We start from the raw sequence: 24538 nt of genomic DNA on the forward strand, positions 1-24538 counted from the left end.
AGGAGAGGTCGAGCCGCTTCTGCTGCTTCAAACGGGCCGGAGCGCATGGGAATGGGGGTCGGAGCGTTTAACAGGATTGGAAAGGCGCGGCGGTGCCATTCCAGACGCAGGTCGTGTGGCGTTAAACGGCTGTCAGGCTGAGGAGACGGCAGACAAAGCAGCTCGCCCGCTTTTGAAGTGCCAGCGTCGGAGAGGGCGGCCCTGCGACGCCGCTTACGTGTGCGTTCTGGAAATCCGCTTTCCAGCTCTAAAGTTCAGGATCCTGCAGACGATTCCCAACTTCAGAATCAGAAAACAACACTGAGCATGTGCAGCACATCTACAGCAGGAAAACTGTACTGGATCGAGCAGTGTGAGTGTACGCTGTGGTGTGGGGGTGGTGAGTGTGAGTGTGTGTGTGTGTGTGTAGAATGCAGTATGTGAGACAAAAAAATGAGAAAATGAAGGTGAAGGAGAAACCATTCTCCAGATCAGCTCCAGACGAGACTATGGAACATAATGAGCTCTCGAGGGGCATCTGCCCATTAAAACAGCCAACAGCGGTGGAGCAGGTGAGCGAGGTGTGTGTTTGGAGACTCTACACACACACACACACACCGCACACACACACACACACACACACACACACACACACACACACACACACACGGCAAGACTTCCAAACATGGGCTCAGCTAGACATCTAAGCAATAGATGAAACCCCCGAACACTTCCAAAGTCCAGACCAGCTAACCGACTCTGAATAAGAGCTGGAAAACTGCAAACATCAACACACACAGTCAGATCTATAAGTATAAGTAAGAGATCACTTCAGTTTCTGAATCAGTTTCTCTGATTTTGCTATTTATAGGTTTATGTTTGAGTAAAATGAACATTGTTGTTTTATTCTATAAACTACAGACAACATTTCTTCCAAATTACAAATAAAAATATTCTCATTTAGAGCATTTATTTACAGAAAATGAGAAATGACTGAAATAACAAAAAAGATGCAGAGCTTTCAGACCTCAAATAATGCAAAGAAAACAAGAAGTTCATATTCATAAAGTTTTAAGAGTTCAGAAATAATCAATATTTGGTGGAATAATCCTGGTTTTTAATCACAGTTTTTTTTCCTACATCTTGGCATCATGTTCTCCTCCACCAGTCTTACACACTGCTTTTGGATAACTTTATGCTGCTTTACTCCTGGTGCAAAAATTCAAGCAGTTCAGTTTGGTGGTTTGATGGTTTGTGATCATCCATCTTCCTCTTGATTATATTACAGACGTTTTCAATTTGGTAAAATCAAAGAAACTCATCTTTTTTTTTTCACAGCTGTATGTAAAAGAGGCATTTCTTAGGGCTAAATAACTCCTAGCATCAACCACAATTACCAAAATGTTAGCAAGATGTTTTAAGAAATTAAACAATTAAACATTGTAAAGAACTTGAAATTGAAAGTTAACAAACTTTTCTTTGGTTTTCCTACAAAGTCAGGACATTTCTGTCCTAAAGACATACACACACACACACAACCACACACACACACTTCTATCGTGACGACCCCTTAATATGACCCTTATTAAACTCCTAATTGGATTGCCAGCAGCCAGTAGGAAAGATTTGGGGCCTCTTCGCCTTTTTCTCCTTTTGTGTTCAACTTCAACAGAACCAGCGAAACAATAGAGCTGCAATCAAACACTCAGAGAATTCTCTTCCCTTAAACACAATAGACCGGCCAAAAGTGGCCCGGGTGAAGCCCCCCCAACCCAAAACCTCTCTCTCTCTCTCTCATTCTTTCCCTCTCTCGTTCTCTCGTTCATTTGCTCGCATAGTTGAGCTTTAAGACCATTTATTAAAATTTCCAGAGGATCGAGCCGCCGCTGGATCTCAGCTGTCGATTGATTTTAAGACGTTTAGAGCAGTGTGGTGTTGTGGGGAAGCAGTGTGCTCAGTTAACGATGATGAGCTCTGTTTTGCACTTCAATTTCAATGAAAAAAATGTTTAATTTCATGTTATTTATTCTTTTATCTCTTGTGACATGATGCCCTGTTTTTAAATGTTGCTTTTAATGGCTGAGATGGCCAGAAATGGACTTTTACTTATTATAACATGGTGTGGTTATAATAAAGTGTTGTTAAAAGTCAAAAATGCTCTCTCTTTCTTTCTCTCTCGCTCTTTTGAGCTTCAAGACCATTTATTAGAATTTCCAGAGGATCGAGCCGCCCCTGGACCTCAGCTATGTCCAAGAAAACAAATATCCCCTCGTCCGTTCAAGTGCCAAAATAAACCCTCCTCTAGCTACAACATCAATCATGTTAATTATGGCAAACACCATAATAACAATAATTACAATAATATCTCATTAAGAGAGAGAGAGTGAATGACGGCGGAGAATTAATAGCAGGCAGGTGTACAACATGCTGCAATTATACAACCTGAAATTAGCTCATCGCCCCGAGGCAAACCCACAAAAGAGAGAGAGAGAGAGAGAGAGAGAGCAAAGCAAGAGTTCGGGAGGGAGGGAGACACTTTTGCAAGTGTGGTTTCACAGACTAGTGAAGAAGGAAAGGGAAAAAAGAGAGGGAATTGCAAATAAGCAAACACAAAATGTCTTAAATGTGTAAATGAGGCTGAATAAAAAAAAGCGCAGACGCAGAAAGAGGGGAAAAGCTGCTTTTCCCGGCAGAGTTGCGGCGGCGGATGAGAGGGGAGCAGCCGAACGTGATCAAGGCGAGACTCGGAGAACCGCGGCAGCCGTCAAGCCCGCGCCCCGGCCGCCGACTGGCAGCTTCCCCTTCTGCCGTCAATCATTCATTACGCTGCACTGGAGCCGCGCAGGAAGCGCCTCCTCGCCTTGACCCGTCATATTAGGGCTTCTGTAAACGGCTAATCCGCCTTCGTTAGACGGTGTCAACACAGCGGCCCGTTTTGCGCGCTTTCAGACACCAATCGCTTTCAAAAAACGCTGGAGAAAAGAGAACTGTCGCCATCTGAACGTCACCAGAGTTTCAGCACAGTTAACTCACTCAGTGTACAGCAGCCATTATTTACACTGTATATATATATATATGTGTGTGTGTGTGTGTATTCGCAAAGCAGATTTACTGAATACTGAATTTAGACCACGTTGCAGAAAAAAATGTTTGGAACACTTTGATAAACGTTGATAAATTTTAAATTGTTTAATGTAGATACAAATATGTGCAAAATGTGCAATAAATAAAGATGTTTGTATTACAGCAGACATCCCATCTCTCAAGCAAATCCGGGGATTCTCCAGAAATGTGTACGCTGCATATCAGACTCACTTGCACACGTTTTCTGTGGGTGTGATTTTGTGAAACAAAGCGAGTGTGAATGCAATAAAGGAAGCATCCTGATTGGTCTGTCTTTGTCCTCACTAGAGCTGACTAGCTTATAGATCCATATAGGCAGCAGGTCAATCAGATCTAAAACAGTTATTTTCAGTAAAATTTGGTCTTCGTCACGAAGCTTGCTCCAGTAGTCTTACAAATTGACACAAATACCAAAAAAAACACAAACTATTGTTGATATCAGACTTTGTAATCCTTGTGTCAACTTTGCAGAGACAAAAATAAGTGCAAGTCACTGCATTTTGACACTAGAAGAAAAGAAAAAAACACAAATCTGAAGGTGTAAGGGTATAAATGGGTATAAAGAATAAATTATGTATATATTTTTGCATATGACAGTTTATCATAGGGCGTTATCAGCTAGCTATGTCCCATGTAGCTTGTTTTAACACGATAAACATGCAGACTACAGTCCGATATACTCACCTCTGAGCAACGTAAGAGCTTGCGCTTAGCGCGGTTAGCGGATAATGCTAATGCTGCTGCACCCAGCCTTAGTGCTGGAGAAACTTCACTGAAACTCACCCTTATAATGCTGTACTTCACTGGAGTGACTTTACTGCTCCTTAATACCTGACTGGTAGAATTCATACATAAGGAGCACCGGATTATAAGAAGCTCTAATGATTTTTGTGAAAATTAAAGAAAGTTCAGCTTATAGTGCGAAACATATGGTAAGCTTCGTAATGATCATTAAGTAAAAATAATTAACCTTAATGACATATTAAAGGATATTTTTGCAATGTCTTACTCACTGGGATCTATCTATAAACTAAAAAAAAAATGTAAATATGGCCAGCAATCTCAGATCTTACTGGCCGAGCACTGCTGAATGTTTAATTGCGGGGAGGATGGAGATGATCAGATTGGCTCTTCTGGTCTCAGGTGTGTTTCTCAGCACACTCAGCCCGCAGGCAGGAAGCAGCATGTCAGCGCTTCCTCCAGCCCTTCACACAGTTTTTACCATACAGCACACACCCACTGAATGCTGATACCGGCCTACAGTCAGCTAAGCGACTAAAGCATTAAAGAGGTCTGTGGAGAGATGACGTGAGAGTGAGCTCCAAAGATTCAGAGCTCTAGAAGAATTTTAAACAGCAGAAAGACTCCAAACCCCAGGAAATACCTTTTTTACTGGATGCTGGTTTATTTCTACACTGTGGAAGACCTGTCTGTATTTCTGCCACAACTCTACCGGCTATAGTCTCTTTACGTAGCACAAAAATATGTTTCATTACAACTCAAGTCCATTTCACAATTTAAAATCCATTCATTTTCAAAAAATCGTCAGTATAATCTGAAATACAGAGTTATACAGGAGTTTCAGTGAAGTTTCTCCAGCACTAAGGCTGGGTGCAGCAGCATTAGCATTAGCTGCTAATCGCGCTAAGTGCTACCTCTTTCGCCATTCAGAGGTGAGTACATCAGACTGTAGTCTGAGTGTGTTTATTGTGTTAAAGCAAGCTAGCTGATAGCATCTTGGGTTACAAGAACATTCAGGGTTCCTCAGTCTAGTGCTATTAGGTGGCAATTACATCCCACTAGTGCTGTGGTTAGCGGCTAATGCTAATGCTGCTGCACCTAGCCTTAGTGCTGGAGAAACTTCACTGAAACTCACCCTTAGACAAAATGTTGGAAATCTAAGCTTACTGTGAATAAACAGAAGTGCTTCATTCAACCAAATAAACGTAAAAGTTTTCAGGAGAGAAATCTTTTTTTTAAGAATTACAGTTTTGTTTACTTAGTTTACCGCAGCTTCCCCATTAGAAGGGAAAACATGGTAACACCCTTGCTCACTTCGATGTAGGCATCCTTACTTAATATGCCTTAAATTCCTTATAATCCGCTTTTCTTTACACTTGGTTTAATGTAATGTGTCAATAAAGTAGATTTGATTGCATTAAAAATTATCAATGCAAATTATTGCACAGTTTATTTCATTAAATAATTTTGTTAAATTCTGAACCATATTTTCTTAAAATTGAAAGTTTAAGTGACAGCGTTTCTAAAGGATGGGCGTGGCATTAGCAGTGATGCTCAGTATTAGTCTGACTTTAATGCAGACCTCATTTTAGAGGCAGTGACTCGCTAATATTGCTCATGTGCCCTGAAATGCTTTAATAAAAGCAATTTATTCCAACCATGTGATTTTACAACCTCCAAAAAGCACACGTGCATAAAGCCACAGTAAAGGTATCAATCATTTTAACCTTCATTGAGGCTGCATGTCAGCTCCACAAAAGCGCTCATATGGTGTTAATGAGCGTGTAATAGAAGCGACTGGCCACTAGGCCGACACGCCGCCGGTTTATAGAAAGCAGAGCAGTGTCTGCGTCTCTCCACATCACTCAGGACCAATCAGGAGGAATAAATATCAAACTTCCTTCACTGCAGCCGTAATCACTAACCATAACATACTGAGGCCACGCTGCTTCCAGTTAATATTCATCAGTTTACCGGGCATGGAGAGAACAGGCCAGTCTCTTATATTACAGCTCTTTCTTTTATTCTGTTTTTACAGTAAAGCTGGTTTTAGCTCGGCTTTTTTGTGGCCCTGGTATATTTTACAGATATACAGCTCTGTTAAAAAAATAAGAGAGCACTTAAAAATGATGAGTTTCTTTGATTTTACCAATTTGAAAACCTCTGGAATATAATCAAGAGGAAGATGGATGATCACAAACCATCAAACCACCAAACTGAACTGCTTGAATTTTTGCACCAGGAATACGTAGTTTATAGAATAAAACAACAATGTTCATTTTACTCAAACATAAACCTATAAATAGCAAAATCAGAGAAACTGATTCAGAAACTGAAGTGCTCTCTTCATTTTTTCCCCAGAACTGTACCTTAGTATCTTAGGAGTAAAGTTATTCTAGGTCATTCTTTAAAAAGTGTATAAATCACACTAGGATCCTTATACAAAATATACTTCATTTAAACAAAGAAATTTGTGATTATTTGAGTATTATTTGAACATTTCACCTTGTTTTTTTCTACACTACAAACAACACAATCTTAAATTCTATTACTTAAAGGCAATAAACATAATTTTTGGTATTAAAAGATTTTTTTGGTTTTGTTTTAGTAAGCCTTGCAAGTGTAAGATTATTTTGCTTGTTTTAGGAATAGTGATCTTAATAATAATCTTAAGTCTTAGTTAGAATTCTTTCAAAATAAGCACATTTTTTAGACTCTTAATCTAAATTTTGCTTGATTTATGTCTTATTTACTTATTTTGAGACTTTGAGATTATTTTGATTGTTCAAAACATTTAACTAAGATGTGCTTAATATAAGCACATATGTCTTAATTTACATATATTTTCTGTAGTTTTTGCCAATGGGGTACAGCATACATTTAAAAAAATAGTATATTTTAAACAGAAATAAAAACAACATGAGAAAAGATTATATATCTGAATATCTGGATCTTAAACTCGATCTGTAAGCAATCTGTGCCTGTGATCATTTCCTCCTCTTCTACACAGGATATAGAAATTGAAAGTGTCCTGTGTTGTGGGCAGCGCTGCAGGCGGGACTGTCCTGGGGACTGGTGCGTGTTACTAATGGTAATGATATACGTCAATATGTCCCCGTCCCCTCCCGCGTGTGTCCTCCCCACCGTCCAAAACAAAGGAACCGCCAACTTATGAACTGCCTGCACCACTCAGCAGAGTCCATAAAACAACTGCCCTCAGTCACCGGGGAGACCCCCGCCCCCAGAACCAGCCCCGCCCCCCCCCAGGACCGGCCCCGCCCCTCTCACACAGGACCACCAGATGACACAGATGGGGCGAAGGCAAACAAAAAAGGGGGCTCCCTTTGTAGCGACCCGGAGCCCTTTCACAAAGTCATTCAGGCAACAAATTGGGGAAAGCTGGAGCTGCAGCTACACTGAAGGTTTCTGCTCTTTTATTAGGGAACCTCTGCCACCGCCGCTGCTGCTGTAAACACAGACTGATTTATGGACATCTAAACCAAAACGTTTAAGGCAAAATATGCAACGGCCAGCGAGTTCGCAATACGAGCGAAACGTCCCCAGTGTTACAAGCTGTGCATGTAGTAGTATTGTGTAGAAAGCTGTGAGACATAATCAGTCCATGGTGGACATGCGTTTGATGTGTTTAAAAACTTATATCTTATTAAATATTTCCCAAACAATTATCGATTCATGCAGGTTTTTGGTTACCCAATTCTATATATTTAAAAAAAGAAATATATATATAAATGAGGTTCTTTGGTTCCCACTGCAAATGAACATTCCTGGTCCTGGAATCTACTTTTTTTGCTGAAAAAGCGGCGAACGATTCAAAATAAGGTTTAAAAACAGACTGTTTCACATCGGTGAAAAAGTGCTAAAAAGGGTCATATTTATAAAATAGGTCCAGCTTTCCCCAAAGAATCATTTATTATTATGATTACTATACCAATTTAAGAGCTCTTCATGGACCCTTTATATTATGTAGATGCTTCACAAGGATCCAAAAGGTTCTTTAAACAGAAGAACCAAAAGGGTTTCTATCATAGCACCCGCAAAGAACCCTTTTTGACACCGTTTAAGAAAGAAACATTCTTAACAAACTTAAGAAAGTTTTTTTTTAGTAAGACAAAGTGGTTCTTAGATATCATAGGAAATAAGTAGAGTACACAGGGAAATGAGGCTCTACAGAACAGTGATCACACTGACATAAAAAAAATCAAGAGCCCATTATGATACCATTTACAAAAGAGGTGTTCTCTCTGGAGATCCATCCAGAACCAAACTGTTACTTCAACAGTGCTTTAGACCAAAATAACTCTAGTTCTTGAACTGGTTCCATTCAGGCTTATACTGTAAAAACTTTGATGTTTTCAGTGAATCAGCCAACAGACATTTACACCAGGATAGGCCACATAACGTCACCAACACACAACGGCTCTCGGTTTGAGCTGAAGAACATACTACTCTTTGGTTTAAGCTGGAACTAGGAAATAGTTATAATGGTTCATAATTAGGTGGGTAAACTGGAACAGAGCCTGTTTTACGTTGGTGGAAAAACAATATTTTGGCCTTCTGGTTTCTATTTGCAAAAGAAGTACTCAACAGAACTATCCAGTTAAAAAAATGTTACAATAAGCATTTGCAACAGTAGTGCTCTGCTAAACCATCCAATGGAAGATTTGAACTCCTTAAACCTTTCTTTACATCAATTTAATAGGCCCTAACATAAACAGCTCAAAATCTGATAAACAAAATAACTAAATCATTTACTTTTTCATCAAAATGTGAAACAATGTGGTGTTTAACAGAACACAACCCTTTTGGTACCATTTACAAACATGGTGATCAATAGAACCATCGAGTGACATGGTGCTTCAAAGAACCCTCACAGTAAATGATTTTTATAGCAAGCAAAAACATTTTAAGAATCAATAGTACATGTTCTAAAGATTGTTCTAAAAACTTCTGTGATTCTGTGATTCTATGAACTCACTTTCTAAAGACTTTTAAAGGAACCAAACCTGCTCCTTTCATGGTCTTATGTTGATAACCCTTTTAATTCAGCTTTATTTGGTAAGTTATAATGTGTAAATGCACACTTTCTGTGTAGCGCTTTGTTAAAGACACAGTACCCAACAAAGACCTAGAACAAAAGTTGGTGGTGCTTTTAGAGAAGATAAGTCTTTTTCTTCTACACCTTTGTTTTTTGTTTCCAGAAGCTCCTCGTTTTCTCTTTTTCTTTTGGCTGACGTTTTCTTTCGGTTCTCGACTTTCTACAGCTCACTGGCTCCCTCTCCCTCCCTCTACTACCACTGCCTCCCTCTCTCTCTCTCTCTCTCTTTCTTTCTGTATCTCTCTCTCTTGCTCTCCCTCGCTTTTACCCCTCCCCTCTCGCAATCTGCATAGAGAGACATTTGTCATCATTAGCCCTGCTCCGACAGTTGGCACCCGGCACCTCAGATCTCGAGGACTTGCAATTATGAAGCCTTCATCTTGTATTTGGGTTACATGGCCTAATTTCATCATGGGCTTCAACAGCCAGCATTTCATTACCCGAACCCCCAACCTGGGGAAGAACAGATCTGTTTTTTTTATCCTTCCTTTCTCTTCCTTTGTCCCCCCGACCCAACCCTCTCAGCAATGGGCTGGTCGGTGCCAGTGGTCTTTAGAACTGGGCCGTGTAATTAATTGGAAATGCATCTAGGCGTTGTCCACACCGGGGCTGTTGGCTTGCGTAGCGTTGGGTCAGTGGGCAAATGATTACGGACTCAACCTCTAGACACAAGCCGTCTCTCAGACATTAAGATTAATCACAGGGAGCCTCTATCCCCACCATCGGACGTGGTAAATGTGGTAAAGGTGGCTTTATGGAGGCTTAAAAAAAAAAAAAAAGTTCTCTGTGTTCCTTGTCTTGCTTGAGTTTGTTGGTTTGTTTGTTTGTTTGTTGTTTGTTTGTTAAGAATGAATAACTTTTGATTCTTGGTTTAAAATTACTTTCAATTGTTTAAACCACGTGCTTTTGCTAAATGACCCAAAATGACATTAATATTAAATCTATGCAAATGCATGGATGACATTTGTCAGGGAAGACGACAAGCACTGCATATTAAATTGGAGAATAAAAAAAAAGAAGAAGAAAGATGATTAGGAGGAGGAGGGGGCGGAGGAATGATTCATGTGATTCATGCAATTGAAGCGATGGTATTCATTTCTGAGTACCATCCTTCTCTTTATCTCTCTCACTTTTTTTTATCTACCACTCTTTCACTCTCTCTCTCTCTTTCACTCTCTAAGCACTTAAAAAGAGAAAGAGCAGTAAATTTAATTTAAGTTTTATCATTAGCATTAGCTTTAGCTTTAGCGCTTCATAGATGTGGTTTAAGCACATATGGTTTAGCCTTGGCTTCTAGCTGTTCTCTGTATGGTCTGGGCTTGAAGTCGCCTCCGGCTGTTTTGTCCCCGGCTGCCAAACACCCATGGGAGGAGGTCACTAATGCAGCATGGAAACTAAAACAAATGGAAGGACGGGATCCAAGGCGTGGAGCATCGGGGGCTGACGGGCAGGAGGAGGCGAAAGAAAATTAACTGGGAGTCCTGTGGTGCGACCATATTGCCTGGAATAACCAAATTCGCCTCGGACAAAAACTCAATGACAACTCTTATATCCAGCCTCGGGAATTTGAAAGGGATATGTCATAATAAATGTCCGTCTCATATAATAAAATCTCATCCAGAGCCGGTCTCCGCCGCTGCGTCTCTCATCTTAAACGGCCGGGGCCTTTAATCTGATTTATATTCAACTCTGCCAGTCCATTAAATCCACTTGATAATCTGTGCTCTGACCTAGCGACGCCTTTTGGCCGGGATCCATTTCTGCGCCGCTCTCTCCGAGCACAAAAGGCCGTCGCAGGAAAGATGACGGGCCGAGCACAAAGAAGCGTCCCTGAGTGATGATGGGATACGGCCGAGATGACCTCTTTTTGTCGCTGAATAATAAGATTATTAACGTGGACATGAAAAAAAAAAGACTATTAACTTCAATTAAGGAACGACGACGGCAGTAAAGCTCTAGATATGTTTTAATCCGCTGCAGCTTCACGCGACACTATTAACTTCAACATCTAAAGCTGTTAGAAACGACTCTGCAGGGAAATTAATGAAGGAACTATAATTAATAGCGCTGAGACGCGCACAATGGCCTACTTTCTTTAATAGAAAATTTTGACAAACATGGATATGACTGTAATATAATTTGATTAGCGTAATTTCCAGTAATGCATATTTTGGCCAATAATGTGTTTACTTTATAGATTTTTACTTTATTAGAGTTTTATAGTCGTGTGCACAGTAAAAAAACATGCAGTTACACTGTAGAATCAGTGTATAATTACTATTTGCTAATCATCCATTAACATTTAAGTCTAAAAAAATAACTAAAGACATTATTAAAGATGAGTTAAATCTTTAGGTATTTAGTTATAGAGGTATGCCTGTAGTAAATAGGTAGCTTTAGGGCAATTAATATTGGTTCACAAAAAGCATCCCAGAAAAGTAAAGACATAAAAGGGCTTTAAACTTTTTGAAGACTTTAATTTAACATTTTAGTTTTGTTTTCCTCAACAAATTAAACAAAAAGAACAACAACAAAAACTACTGCTATTGGTTTGGTCACAGCATCCAAATCAGATAGCAAAGCTCAACAAGCAGTTTTAAAATATTATATTCATTACAATACTTTAACTAGACATATTTAAGAATTATAATGTCGAAAGGGTTATTAAACATTCCTGGAATACATCATAGAAAGCATTACCACCCACAGGAGACAGCACAGTGGATAGTAAAGATTGTGCCCGGTGCAGTCTGGCTAGAATTGTCCATGCACACAGACATACTATTCTGGAAAAAAATAAGAGAGCACTTAAAAATGATGAGATTCTTTGATTTTACCAAATTAAAAACCTCTGGAATATAATCAAGAGGAAGATGGATGATCACAAACCATCAAACCACCAAACTGAACTGCTTGAATTTTTGCACCAGGAGTAAAGCAGCATAAAGTTATCCAAAAGCAGTGTGTAAGACTGGTGGAGGAGAACATGATGCCAAGATGCATGAAAAAAACTGTGATTAAAAACCAGGGTTATTCCACCAAATATTCAAGAAACGCAATGAAATTAAAGCTAAAATACACTTGGCTTTTTTTATTGGTACAAAAATGACTCCAAGGCTGATCATCAAATCTCCTAATAAAATCTCAGTTTATTTGGTCCCAATTTACGAGGTTCTTGTGGGAAAGCGAATTATGGTGTCTCATGTTAATTTCAGATTCTTGACAAGGGGCTATTAACAGGCGTCCAAAGTCTTCTGATAAAGAGAATCATCGAAAACAAGAGGAGAGGAAAAAAAAAACAAGTGATCACTGGGGAGGAAAGTGCAGAACAAAGAGGCCTTCAACCAGCTAAACGTTTCCTGGGTCATACACTCGTACACTCGTACAACACGAGCGGAAACCAGACCCATTGTATTGATTTACACCATCACACACCCCATTCAGCGCTTCAGAAATAGCGTCCATACCAAACACACCCCTCCCCGACCCAACACCCCATCCTCAAACTACACCAAAACGAGGGGACATGACTTACAGTGACGGAGGAACATAGAAAGCTATGTTATAAAGACATAAAAAGGGTATGAGAGGTCAAGGGGGGGTGAAGTGCCTCTAGGTTAAAACTGAAAGCTCATATTGATGAGTTACCCAGTCGCTTTATTGGTTTGCATCCATTCAGATGAAAGCACATAAAATATAATTGAATCGTATGTAGAGAACTGATCCTATTAAAATACGCATATCTCTAAATAATAAAAAAAGGTTAAGGGACGTTTTGGAATTATTTGTGTAAATTGTGTAAATTCTGAGATGTGTGAAGTTAAATAAACTCCATTTATAGTTAAAGCCTTGTAAATGGAGCAAAGAAACATGCTTATGAACATGGTTCAATATGTGCAATCTGAGTTATGAAGTATTTTACAGGATTTTGGACCAAAAATATTGGAATAAGTTACTTTAAAGAGGCATAAAATTCTGAAACTGGATTTGTAGTTTGACTTAATGTATGTCTTTGAAGAGATCCTTCCGTAGCTACCATCAATGATCAAGTAATTACAGTCAAACTCTGCAAAAACAGACATTTATTACACTAATTCTGAATAAGTTATAACTCAGGTCTTAGGAGTACTGTATTACAATCTAACTCATATATAACTCAACTCAGAAACTGTACTATAGTAATAATATTGTAGTGTTACATTACAATCTTACTCAACTTAAACTGCAAAGAGTATGTTATTAAACATACGCATGTTGTATCACTAACTAATCTTGAATATCTAACTATGGCAATAGACCAGAAACATTACTACTTCAAAAATATGGATACTCAAACGAACAGAAACTTTACTAAAGCGAAAGCATGAGTACTATACAACAACATAACTCACACAAAGATTATGTTATTAAGTGTATGTGTACTGTATTACAATCTAACTCATATAACTCAACTCAGAGACTGTACTATAGTGAAAGTATGGTACTATATAACAATACTCATAAAAGAGTATCAACTGTACTATGGTGAAGTATGGTAGTGTATTACAGTCTAACTCAACTAAAACTGCATAAAGATTATGTTATTGAACGTATGGGTATTGTATTACAATCTAACTCAGATAATAGACCAGAAACTTTACTACTTTGAAAATGTGGATCCTCAAGAGAGCAGAAACTGCATTAAAGTGAAAATATGGTACTATAAAACCATATAACTCACATAAGAGAGTATAAACTGTACTATAGTGAAAGTATGGCATAATAATTCAACTCATTTAAAGGAGCAGGACAGTAACAGGGTAGTAACGTGTTGAAGCCGAGGCCAAAGCGGCTAATCAGGCAGTAACCCCCCCAGCACATGCTGCAGATTAGAAGAGCTAATCCTGTGGAAATGAAGCCGGGAGCTGGGGAATACTGAGGAACAAACTGGCAACCGCTGGGAATCACTGTAGACCGAAAGCTAGTGGAGATAGCTAGCATGTAGAAGCTAGTGGAGATAGCTAGTGTGTAGAAGCTAGTGGAGATAGCTAGCGTGTAGAAGCTAGTGGAGATAGCTAGCATGTAGAAGCTAGTGGAGATAGCTAGTGTGTAGAAGCTAGTGGAGATAGCTAGTGTGTAGAAGCTAGTGGAGATAGCTAGCGTGTAGAAGCTAGTGGTGATAGCTAGTGTGTAGAAGCTAGTGGAGATAGCTAGCATGTAGAAGCTAGTGGAGATAGCTAGTGTGTAGAAGCTAGTGGAGATAGCTAGCGTGTAGAAGCTAGTGGTGATAGCTAGTGTGTAGAAGCTAGTGGAGATAGCTAGCGTGTAGAAGCTAGTGGAGATAGCTAGTGTGTAGAAGCTAGTGGAGATAGCTAGTGTGTAGAAGCTAGTGGAGATAGCTAGCGTGTAGAAGCTAGTGGAGATAGCTAGCGTGTAGGATAGTTACAGTGTAGAGAAAATGATGAAAAAGATGATTTTCTCTTCCAATTCCATTAACGAACCAGGCTGTTAATGGCAATATATAGAACTATAAATAATACTAGACTCTAAACCTGATTAGAGGCTTAAATAGTTTTAAAGAACAGTAATGTGAAATTCTGTATATTTGATTATTTGTATTTACTGTAATATTACTGTTTAAGTGAGTAAATAAACACTCTCACGTGTGCTTAAAACTCTTCCTCAGTGCTGTATTTCATGTCAACATTCTCAGTGTGAGGAAAAGATCGCACTCTACTACTTGAACACAGCAGGGAGCTATTAATTACGACTGGAAAACATCCGCCATGAAAATAGACGACATTGGGTGCTGTACAGAGTACAGCTCCGACCCACCATGGTGCCTATTCTCCTTACAGAGACTCACCAACGTTCTCTTATTTTAAGACACACTCTAAATTCAGCACCGACAGGTGAACACAACACCCAATCCCCTTTATAACTGAACCTGGAGAAGAAAAGTAAGTGCTTTGGAGTGTAAACAGATAATTCAGGGGATTCTACAAGAGCGAAGTGTCTAAACCAAAGCTAGTGTGCAATTTACAGTAATGCAATAAAGATCACACAATGTAGTAGGTTTGCGAGTACATTTTTTAAAGCTAATTATTGCTTAATCTCACATTTTTAGCATTCAACAATAACATTGTCTTGTTATTTAGTTATTTACGTGTTAATAAACTTATTATTTAGCAATTGTAATAAACAGTTCAGTAACTACAATAAAGCAACATGTAGTATAAAAAATATGTATCTTCACTTTTATCTTAAAATCTTGTATTCCAACTGATCTCATTGTATATTCGATTTTTTTGAAATCACTGAAAAACAGCAGTTATTTGTTAAATTGTGTAACCAGTAGAACTATTCTAAAATCTCTTAAAAATAAAATCTTCCATTAAAGTTTGACATAAGTTTGAAGTTTGGGCCCAAATACAGAAGCTCAGATGGTAAAAAAAAAATCAGTCATTACAGTCAATCAGAATGAATGTACCAACAGAAATGTTCTAAAATCACTTCAAAATAAAATGTTCCATTAAACGTTTTCTGTAAAAAAAAAAAAAAAAAAAAAAACTTTTGGAGTGGTTTTACATGATTTTTCAAGAATTAAAGCTTGGGCCCAAATACAGGAGCTCAGATGGTAAAATAAATAAATTAAAAAAATAATCTTCAGTCATTACAGTAAACAAAGGCCTCCACTAGACACTAGATATAATTTCCTGTGCTGTATTGTAAAGTAACAGTACTTTATTCTCAATATTTAGATATTTCACTGCTCCACCTGGTACTCATTTATAGTAGCAGTTTAATTTAGAGTATTTTAGCCTATAGACAGTTTAACACTTTGGTATAAAATGTCCTAAAGTGTGTAAACTTCAGCTCAACAGGGGCGCTAGGGATCCATCCATGGAATCACGAGGTGCTTCAGCTGCTGCTAAATTCATCCAGTCCACTGTCTCCAAAAGCTGAATTACTGCTCGCATGCCAACTTTGTATTGAAAACACACTGATAGAGTGAGCAGAGAGTCTGAGCCAGAGACGAGTCTACAAAAAACACTAAAACTAAGGTTTAGAGAATTGTATTATTTCATCCAACAGTTTTATTTTACCATAGTGATTTATATAGATAGATAGATAGATAGATAGATAGATAGATAGATAGATAGATGGATAGATGGATAGATGGATAGATAGATAGATAGATTATCTTAATAATTATTACCATAAGTATTGTATGGGTTATTTTATCCAGCAATGGGAAATAATGTGAATTATGTATATATTTATAAACCTCACAATCAAAAAGATCAAAAAGTAAAAAAAAAAATCACTTTTTAGTAAACACTACACTTGTGTAGTGAAAAAAACAACAACAAGGCTTGATGGAAATCACAGGCCTATTTGAGGCATATAAGTAAAAAATGACTATATATTATTATTCCAGATCAAAATCCTAATCCATTTATAGTCAGAATGATGCATATTTGTTACCTTATTGTATTTTATACACCTTTAGGCCAAATACTTCAATCTCTATTTATTGACTACAACAAAACTATTATTTTCTCGAAAGAATGAGGCATACTTCTTCAAAGTAAGAAATACAAATAGTCTATAATAATTCGAAATTAAAAATATACATAATGCAAATTAGTCCATAAAAAGTGCAGCTTGATCGAAGAGAAAAAAAAAATCGCTATAATAAACTCGAATGTGTGAAAAACGGAGAACAAACGCGTTTAATAGGACTGAACTGAACTGCATTAACGCGTCTGTTCTCTGCAGAACATCCCGAGAAAAAGACTTTAGATGATAGATGAGCTGGAGTCTAAATACTGTGATAAATAAATCAAATACACAGTGACCCAAAAAGAACAAGAGATTCAGTCCGTACCGCAGGTCTCCCTCACACTGGCAACACAACGATAAAGAATATAGAGTAAATAAAAACAACACGTCTAAACATCAGTTAAACATCGTACCAACGACCTAAAGAAAGCGGGTTTAATTTAACAGTCTTTATTTTATTTTTTTATTATTATTAATCATGGTATATTTATTTTTTATTTTATTTTGTTAATATATTTAACCCACGCGCTCGTTTGGTTTCTGTGCCGATGAGTGTATATATAGATCAACATCTCCGCAACATCTAACGAATACAAACGAATAAAATCCAGCTTTTGCCTGATTTATATATAAAAAATTAGATATACTAAATTATAATTTATAAATGAAATGTGTGTTTGTATCTATATATTAATCAAATACAGTTTAAAGTGGCTAATTACAATGTGGATTATTACAATGTGGATATTATTATTACAAAAAAGATTTCAACGATTTGAAACAATCCGATCTTAATATAAATTATAATATAATAACTCTTTACTATAATGCAATATTAATACACTAATGCTGACAAGCCAATACAGCAATATCGCGTTTTACAGGCTGTAACGAATGACAACGAAAGCCTTAAATAGCGTTAAAATGAGGGGAGCATAGCAGAGAACGACCAAATACATAAATGTTAAATAATAAAAAGGACGGTATTAAACGTTTAAGTGGAATTGAAGGAAATAAATACAATACACGCACAAAAATGTAGAAAAACAAACAATATGATTGAATATGATGTGGACAAAAAATAATATAATAAAATACAATAGATAACGGCAGCGGATGGAAATGAATCGTGTGATTATGAAGAAATTATGTGATGAAAAAATTACATAGAAAATACATTATTAAATACTCTCCTCTTAATAATAATAATAATAATAATAATAATAATAATAATAATAATAATAATAATAATAATAATAACAGGTGCAAAATAAATAAATGCATTTAAAATTAATTAACTAATCTACAGTAAACCTGGTGCAGTATGAGCAGGAGCTGTGTCCATTCTGCTCTTCTTTCTTTCTGTCCTTAAAATTAAGCATAAATAAAAAATCTATTAAATAATTAAAATTTAAATCAGAAATAAAGGAGTTAAAAACTAAATTTCTTTAAAAAGAAAAAGCTGGGAGCTGGAGCTGTATCTTCTTCGCTCTCCTCCTTCTGATCTAAAATCCTTTAAATCGTCTCTGAGGAAAAACTGGACGCGACGGTGACGCGGCGCGCTGTGATTGGCTTGGCCGCGTTTCGGCGCAAGCCCCGCCTCCTCCATCATTTCATTCCGGTGTGCGCGTGTGTGTATCCCGCAGATCTCAAAACACACCAGGACGGAGAGGAGGAGGTGTAGGAGTAGGAGTAGGGCACACACACACACTTTTACACACTTTTCCACTCACACACTCACATAAACATACACACACGCAATGCCAGCCCCCTAAAAAATACACACGCACACAACAAGGAGAAACTGACTTGTGAATTTGTGGAGAAAGTGGAGGAGGTAGGTCACTTCCACTTTCGCTCTGGTGGAGAAACTGTTGGAGTTTTTTTATTTATTCTTTTATTTTAATTATTTAATATTTGATTTTGATTTTTTTTTTTAATTCACGCACGACCAGGAGGACTTTTCTCTTTTTTTGTATTTTTGTATTGTGTTTTTTCCCCTCGCGCTCAGCTAGAGGAACAGCTGGACACGCACGCGCAGCGCACTTTGGCTTCTCCGCTTTTTTCCGCTCCTTTTCTCGGCTCGTTGTTGATCTTTTTCTTCTCTAAAGTTGGCTCCCGCGCCCACGGCCGCGTTGGATCCGTCGGCGTACTGCGAGCCCCCTCCGGTGTACAACCCGGAGCTGTGCCCCAACATGCTGGCGGCGCAGGCCAAGCTCGCGTACCACCTGAACAAGTACTACACGGAGAAATGCCAGGCGCGCAAGGCGGCCGTGTCCAAGACCATCCGGGACGTGTGCAAGGTGGTCTCGGACGTGCTGAAGGAGGTGGAGGTGCAGGAGCCGCGCTTCATCAGCTCCCTCAACGAGCTGGACAACCGCTACGAGGGCCTGGAGGTGGTGTCGCCCACCGAGTTCGAGGTGGTGCTCTACCTCAACCAGATGGGCGTCTTCAACTTCGTGGATGACGGCTCGCTGCCCGGCTGCGCAGTTCTGAAGCTTAGCGACGGCCGGAAGCGCAGCATGTCACTCTGGGTCGAGTTCATCACCGCGTCGGGCTACCTGTCCGCGCGCAAGATCCGCTCGCGCTTCCAGACGCTGGTGGCGCAGGCCGTGGACAAGTGCAGCTACCGCGACGTGGTGAAGATGGTGGCGGACACGAGCGAGGTCAAGCTGAGGATTAGGGACCGCTACGTGGTGCAGATCACGCCGGCCTTCAAGTGCACGGGGATCTGGCCGCGCAGCGCGGCGCACTGGCCGCTGCCGCACATCCCGTGGCCGGGGCCCAACCGCGTGGCCGAGGTCAAGGCCGAGGGCTTCAACTTGCTGTCGAAGGAGTGCTACTCGCTCAACGGCAAGCAGAGCTCGGCGGAGAGCGACGCCTGGGTGCTGCAGTTCGCAGAGGCCGAGAACCGGCTGCTGCTGGGCGGCTGCAGGAAGAAGTGCTTGTCGGTGCTGAAGACGCTGCGCGACCGGCACCTGGAGCTGCCCGGCCAGCCGCTCAACAACTACCACATGAAGACGCTGGTCTCATACGAGTGCGAGAAGCATCCGCGCGAGAGCGACTGGGACGAAAACTGCCTCGGAGACCGACTGAACGGCATCCTCCTGCAGCTCATCTCCTGCCTACAGTGCCGCCGCTGCCCGCACTACTTCCTCCCCAACCTGGACCTGTTTCAGGGGAAGCCGCACTCCGCGCTGGAGAACGCCGCCAAGCAGACCTGGAGACTGGCCAGGGAGATATTGACCAACCCTAAAAGCCTGGAGAAACTTTGAGGAGGTACCGAAAACTAACGAACTTAAAACAAGAACAAAAATTCTGATGTGAAATATTGAGACTTTTTTGAGACTGGGAGAAGGAAATACTGACCAACACTACAAAAACAACAACAACAAAAAAAGAAAAGACACGGAGAACGTCTGAGGTAAAAATAAAATAAAATCATAATAAACATGATAGAATGGATTAGTTTACATTCTGTGACTGCTGAGGGTAATGGAGAAATTAAATTTAACCTTTTAAATTTAAATATAAAATTATAATTTAATGTGGGGGAAAAAAGACGTGAACAGAAGAACGTGGCAAGCATCTTTAAAACTGAGAATGAAGATCTGAAGTAATATTAAATACAGTCATAAGACGTTTAAAGATTTACTCATGAAACCAGCAGAGAGATTAGGACTATAACCTAGTTTATTTTGCATTGTGGGTCAGTGAGGCCTGTTGGCAAAACAAGAGCTGCCAGTACTGAAGAGAAAGAGAAAAATAATATCCCTGCTGGTCACGATCTATCAGAAATGTAAATCCACAGTCACGCAGATACAAACAAACATAAAAACAACGATACAACTTTGTTTCTATTTTTATTTTTGTTGTTATTATTTTTATAATCGCAAATTCATGACGTGAAATTGTGATGGCCCTTTATTATTTGTGTTGCTCCTACTAAAGAGCAGAGCGTTACAATCAATGACAAAAATGAATAACTATTTATCAGTGTTCTTTCTTTTCCTTTTTTATGATTATTTTTTAACTTAACGAGCTGTTCCCCTTAATGAAGAACTTTATTTTATTTTATTTTTTATTTTTTTTAAATAATCTCCCCCTCAATCGACCAGCCTTGGTATATAATGACAACTCTGACAAACTTGTACATTTTTATACTGTAAATACACACATTTGTAGATTGTGATTCCGGTGGTCTAAAAAATAACAAAAAAAGAATCTTGTGAATGTTGTTTCTGTGACACGTAAATAGAAATTTAATTTCACTTGTTTTAACATTCGCCATTCGCCTGCATTATTTCCGAGACCGAGGATTAAAGAAGAAAATACAAAAACATTAAAAAACACATTTTAGATCTACATCAGTACATCAGTGATAGTTTAACTATTGTCGATGGCAAGTTTCTATTTTTTTTATTAAAGTTTACATTTTGGTGGTACTATTTGTTACAGTTTTTTAGACATTCCATAAGCTTATACTTGAATTTTTTTATTTAAAAAAAACATATTCCACCAATTTCGTTTTCGTTTTTTTTTGTTTTTGTACCTTGCTTCCATGATAAAAGCTGAAAATGAAAATATTATATATATATATGGAAAAATATACCTGAAAACAATGCACTTGAAATACACTGGATTATAACATTGTGATTGTTTTTTTATTATTTCTGTCTCTGAGTTTATTATTTAAAGAGTTAATAAAAAACAAAAAGACAGGACATTTGTGTGTTATACTAATGTTTCGTTCAGCTGGTTGGATGAATGACAATCATTTGAAACCATACCATACTATTTTTAGGCTTGTTTGCGTGTTGAGACTTCTGGTTACATTTTTTAAAGTAAGTATAAGAAAATTGCTGGATTTTACACTTGATTAAAATAAATTTTAAATCAATGTTATGAAAGGCTGTTTGATAATAAAGTAGCTTATAATTTGTTTGATCGACCAATCGTTTTTAAAAAGTGCAGTGGCCTGTTTACAACAGTATTATATAGACAGTGCATACACAGGAGGAGAATTTAATGTTTTTTTAATTTCTTACACAACTTTTTTATGTTTTGTTCTTTGTACAGTCAAAGACTGAAAAGGTCCAAATGCTAGCTGATTATTTATTCACCCTTTAATCGCACAGCTTCGATCTAATATGATCAAAATCTACGCACAATACGGAAAATGTATTCGCTTATCGCGACTTTTTAAAATGTGTTTATGGATTGGCTGATTTATTTATTTTACGAATTGATTTATTTTGTCCAAGTTTCAGCTTTTTTTCCTGTATGTTTTTAAGCACGTGCACCACCAAAGCCAACCATCTTACTACTGCAGGATCTGCCCATCAGTACTGACCTACTAAAAAAAGCGCAACACTGCAGTATTCAATCAAGGCCGTGTGGGCGCGCGCGCGCAGCGCTGCTTATATGAAAAAAACCTTTATTCGCTTTTATATATTCACTAAAACCCCCGATCTGTAGCTAAAACTCGATAATAAAGAAGAGCAGCTTACTCTGGGGTCCAGGCGCTTGAAGGCCGGATCGTCCTCGTCCACCTCGAAGTAGATCTCGGTGGTGGTGATGGAGAGGGTCCCGCGGGCCGCGAGCACAGGGGCCACCAGCTGGGCGGGGGTACTGAGGACCACCGGGCCTGCAGGGGACACCATTCAGGTTATAGACTGGGTTATATTATTACATTTATATTACTTATTATAGCACAGCCGTGCTGCTGAATCACCGAGTAGGCCCCGGTGTTTATAACGTATAAAAAAAGCTTAGCGTCATTTTAGTCATTTATTAGAAAACGCACTAAACAGCGAAAACGCCTGATAACCAGAAATTTCAGTGTGCTGAGAGGATAAAACAAATAACCGAAACAATACCACACATAATAATAATGTGAATAATCAGACAATTAGGACAAAATAAATGTGATATGAACATTTAGACACAAAGAAAAGAACACAAACATTTAAGGAAAATACGAGTCAAATAAATGACTGTCGGAAAAGTTTTTGTCAGTTTTGCTCTACTATTTTAATATATATATATATATATATATATATATATATATATATATATATATATTTTTTTTTTTTTTTTTTTTTAAACACATTTTAATATAATTAAATTAATCATACCTGAGCCAGCAATGTCTCCCATATTGCAAATATGTTTATTACTCAATAAAATAAAGTAACTCAAAAACCAACCGAAAGAACATTTTTACGTGATAAATTTAGCCGTACTTATTACGTTGCGGCGACGTTTTTACATCACTTTATAGAATAGCCGTTCTACTGCTAATAACATATCATTAATTAAACGCTGTTAAACCTTTGACCCATGACTTTGTATTGAACATTAATTATTATATATATATATATATATATATATATATATATATATATATATATATATATATATATTAATTTATTGAACAGCAGCGACTAAAGAAAAATGTAAGTGTTTTTTACATACTTATATATAATCACCCAGCCTTAATCTGATACCATTAGCCTCCACATTTCAGTTTTAAGCATAAAAATACAGTTTACAGTTATTCATGTTCTTATATATTTTTTAATGACTGTTTAATCGCTGCAGTTTATCCCCAGTTACTCAGATTATCTCTGGTTCGGTCACTGCCATTTTATTGTAGTTTCCATGAGATACTAAGCTTCTAAAATAAACTCAACCTACTAAGCTTTAAAATTAAAACCAAAAATATACATTGATTATATATTATTTAGTAAAGTCTATTTGCAAATATTTACTGTGATTTGTATGTCTATATATATATATATATATGTTGTGTTCTTACCCCCCACATTAAGAGCAGCTGGAGGGAAACATGGTTGAATTTGGGATAATCTGAGCTCTAATCTAATTACGCCTTTACATAGCCCCTCTCTACATATCAAACCCTGCAAAATTAACCCTACTAAACACTCTCAAAACATTTAGAATGGCTTTTTGACCTCATTCTGCTTCTTTATCACTCACTCCCTAACACACACACACACACACACACTCATGAACACACACACACACACACTAGGTTGCCCAGCGATGCCTCCTGGACTGTGAAGAGCCTCTTGAAAATTGGGATATTTATCGATCTGCTGAACTCCAGAGAGCCACTTTAAGGTCTCATCAATCTTAATCTGGGCTCTTCAGCCGCTTACAGCCGATACTGTTTCAGGATTACAAGTGGATTTGGGTTTCAGTTCAGTTCAGTTCCCTCTGGGGTCCTTCAGAGATCTCCTCCAGCCTGATGATCACACACTGTACCACCAACACTAATGAGAAACTGATGAATAATAATAAACGAAAATAAGATTTATAATGAATGAATGGTAAACAAATGAAAGAGAGTAAAGCTTATATTAGTGTAAATGTTACTGGTGTATATAGGATTAATTAAAAGCAAATGGGACATGCTTTTATTATTATTATTATTATTTTTTTTTTTTTTGTTGCTGAGAACTTGCTGTGAAACCACAGAATCAAAATTAACATCTTTTTACAATGACCTGTATTACACCAAAACAATAACCAATTTCCCCCCAGAAGTAATGGAAAAAGAGATAAGATTGTTTTATTCTTATTAATGGGCTTTTCTTACTATGGACATCGACAAATTTTAAATTCAGCAAAATTATAGAGGTTATGCCTCTATATTGTATGATAAAGATGATATTGTAATTTTTGTAACAGGTCCAGACAAAAAAATCAAAAACCCAAATTGATTAATTCTTGCTGAACCCAGGCAGGTTATTTTTTTAGTGTGGTGGAGCTGCAGACTGGCAGAGCCCAGCTCTACTCATTCCACTGCTATATTTATCCAATATATACACTACACACAGAACAACATTCACCCCTCTCTCTCTCTCTCTCTCTCTCTCTCTCTTCTCTCCATCCCCCTCTCCCCCCCCCCCCCCTCTCTCTCTCTCTCTCCACCTACACTCATTTACACAGCAGCCCATTTTACTCACTGCACCGCTGTACCAGAGTCAGGGTTATAAATAGGTGATA

The 24538-nt window shown here is 38.2% G+C and overlaps 2 protein-coding genes across 6 annotated transcripts in view; one reads left to right on the plus strand and one right to left on the minus strand.

Annotated features, from left to right (window-relative positions):
- nbeab (neurobeachin b) overlaps positions 1-24538 on the minus strand; it is a 301773-nt gene that overhangs the window by 90530 nt on the left and 186705 nt on the right. For 4 of the 5 annotated variants that reach the window (XM_049466932.1, XM_049466931.1, XM_049466934.1 and 1 more), the window contains one exon: positions 22015-22151. In XM_049466932.1, the coding sequence (XP_049322889.1) occupies positions 22015-22151 (137 nt within the window). Of the gene's footprint in view, positions 1-17818; positions 18089-22014; positions 22152-24538 lie in introns of those variants that run through there. The other variant, XM_022668764.2, reaches the window with a different exon arrangement.
- mab21l1 (mab-21-like 1) lies at positions 18147-21446 on the plus strand. The gene has a single exon (XM_007258527.4). The coding sequence runs from the start codon at positions 18700-18702 to the stop codon at positions 19777-19779; it is 1080 nt and encodes a 359-aa protein (XP_007258589.2). The 5' UTR covers positions 18147-18699; the 3' UTR covers positions 19780-21446.

The sequence above is a fragment of the Astyanax mexicanus genome, chromosome 18, assembly GCF_023375975.1.
Source record: "Astyanax mexicanus isolate ESR-SI-001 chromosome 18, AstMex3_surface, whole genome shotgun sequence".
Taxonomy (NCBI): domain Eukaryota; kingdom Metazoa; phylum Chordata; class Actinopteri; order Characiformes; family Acestrorhamphidae; genus Astyanax; species Astyanax mexicanus.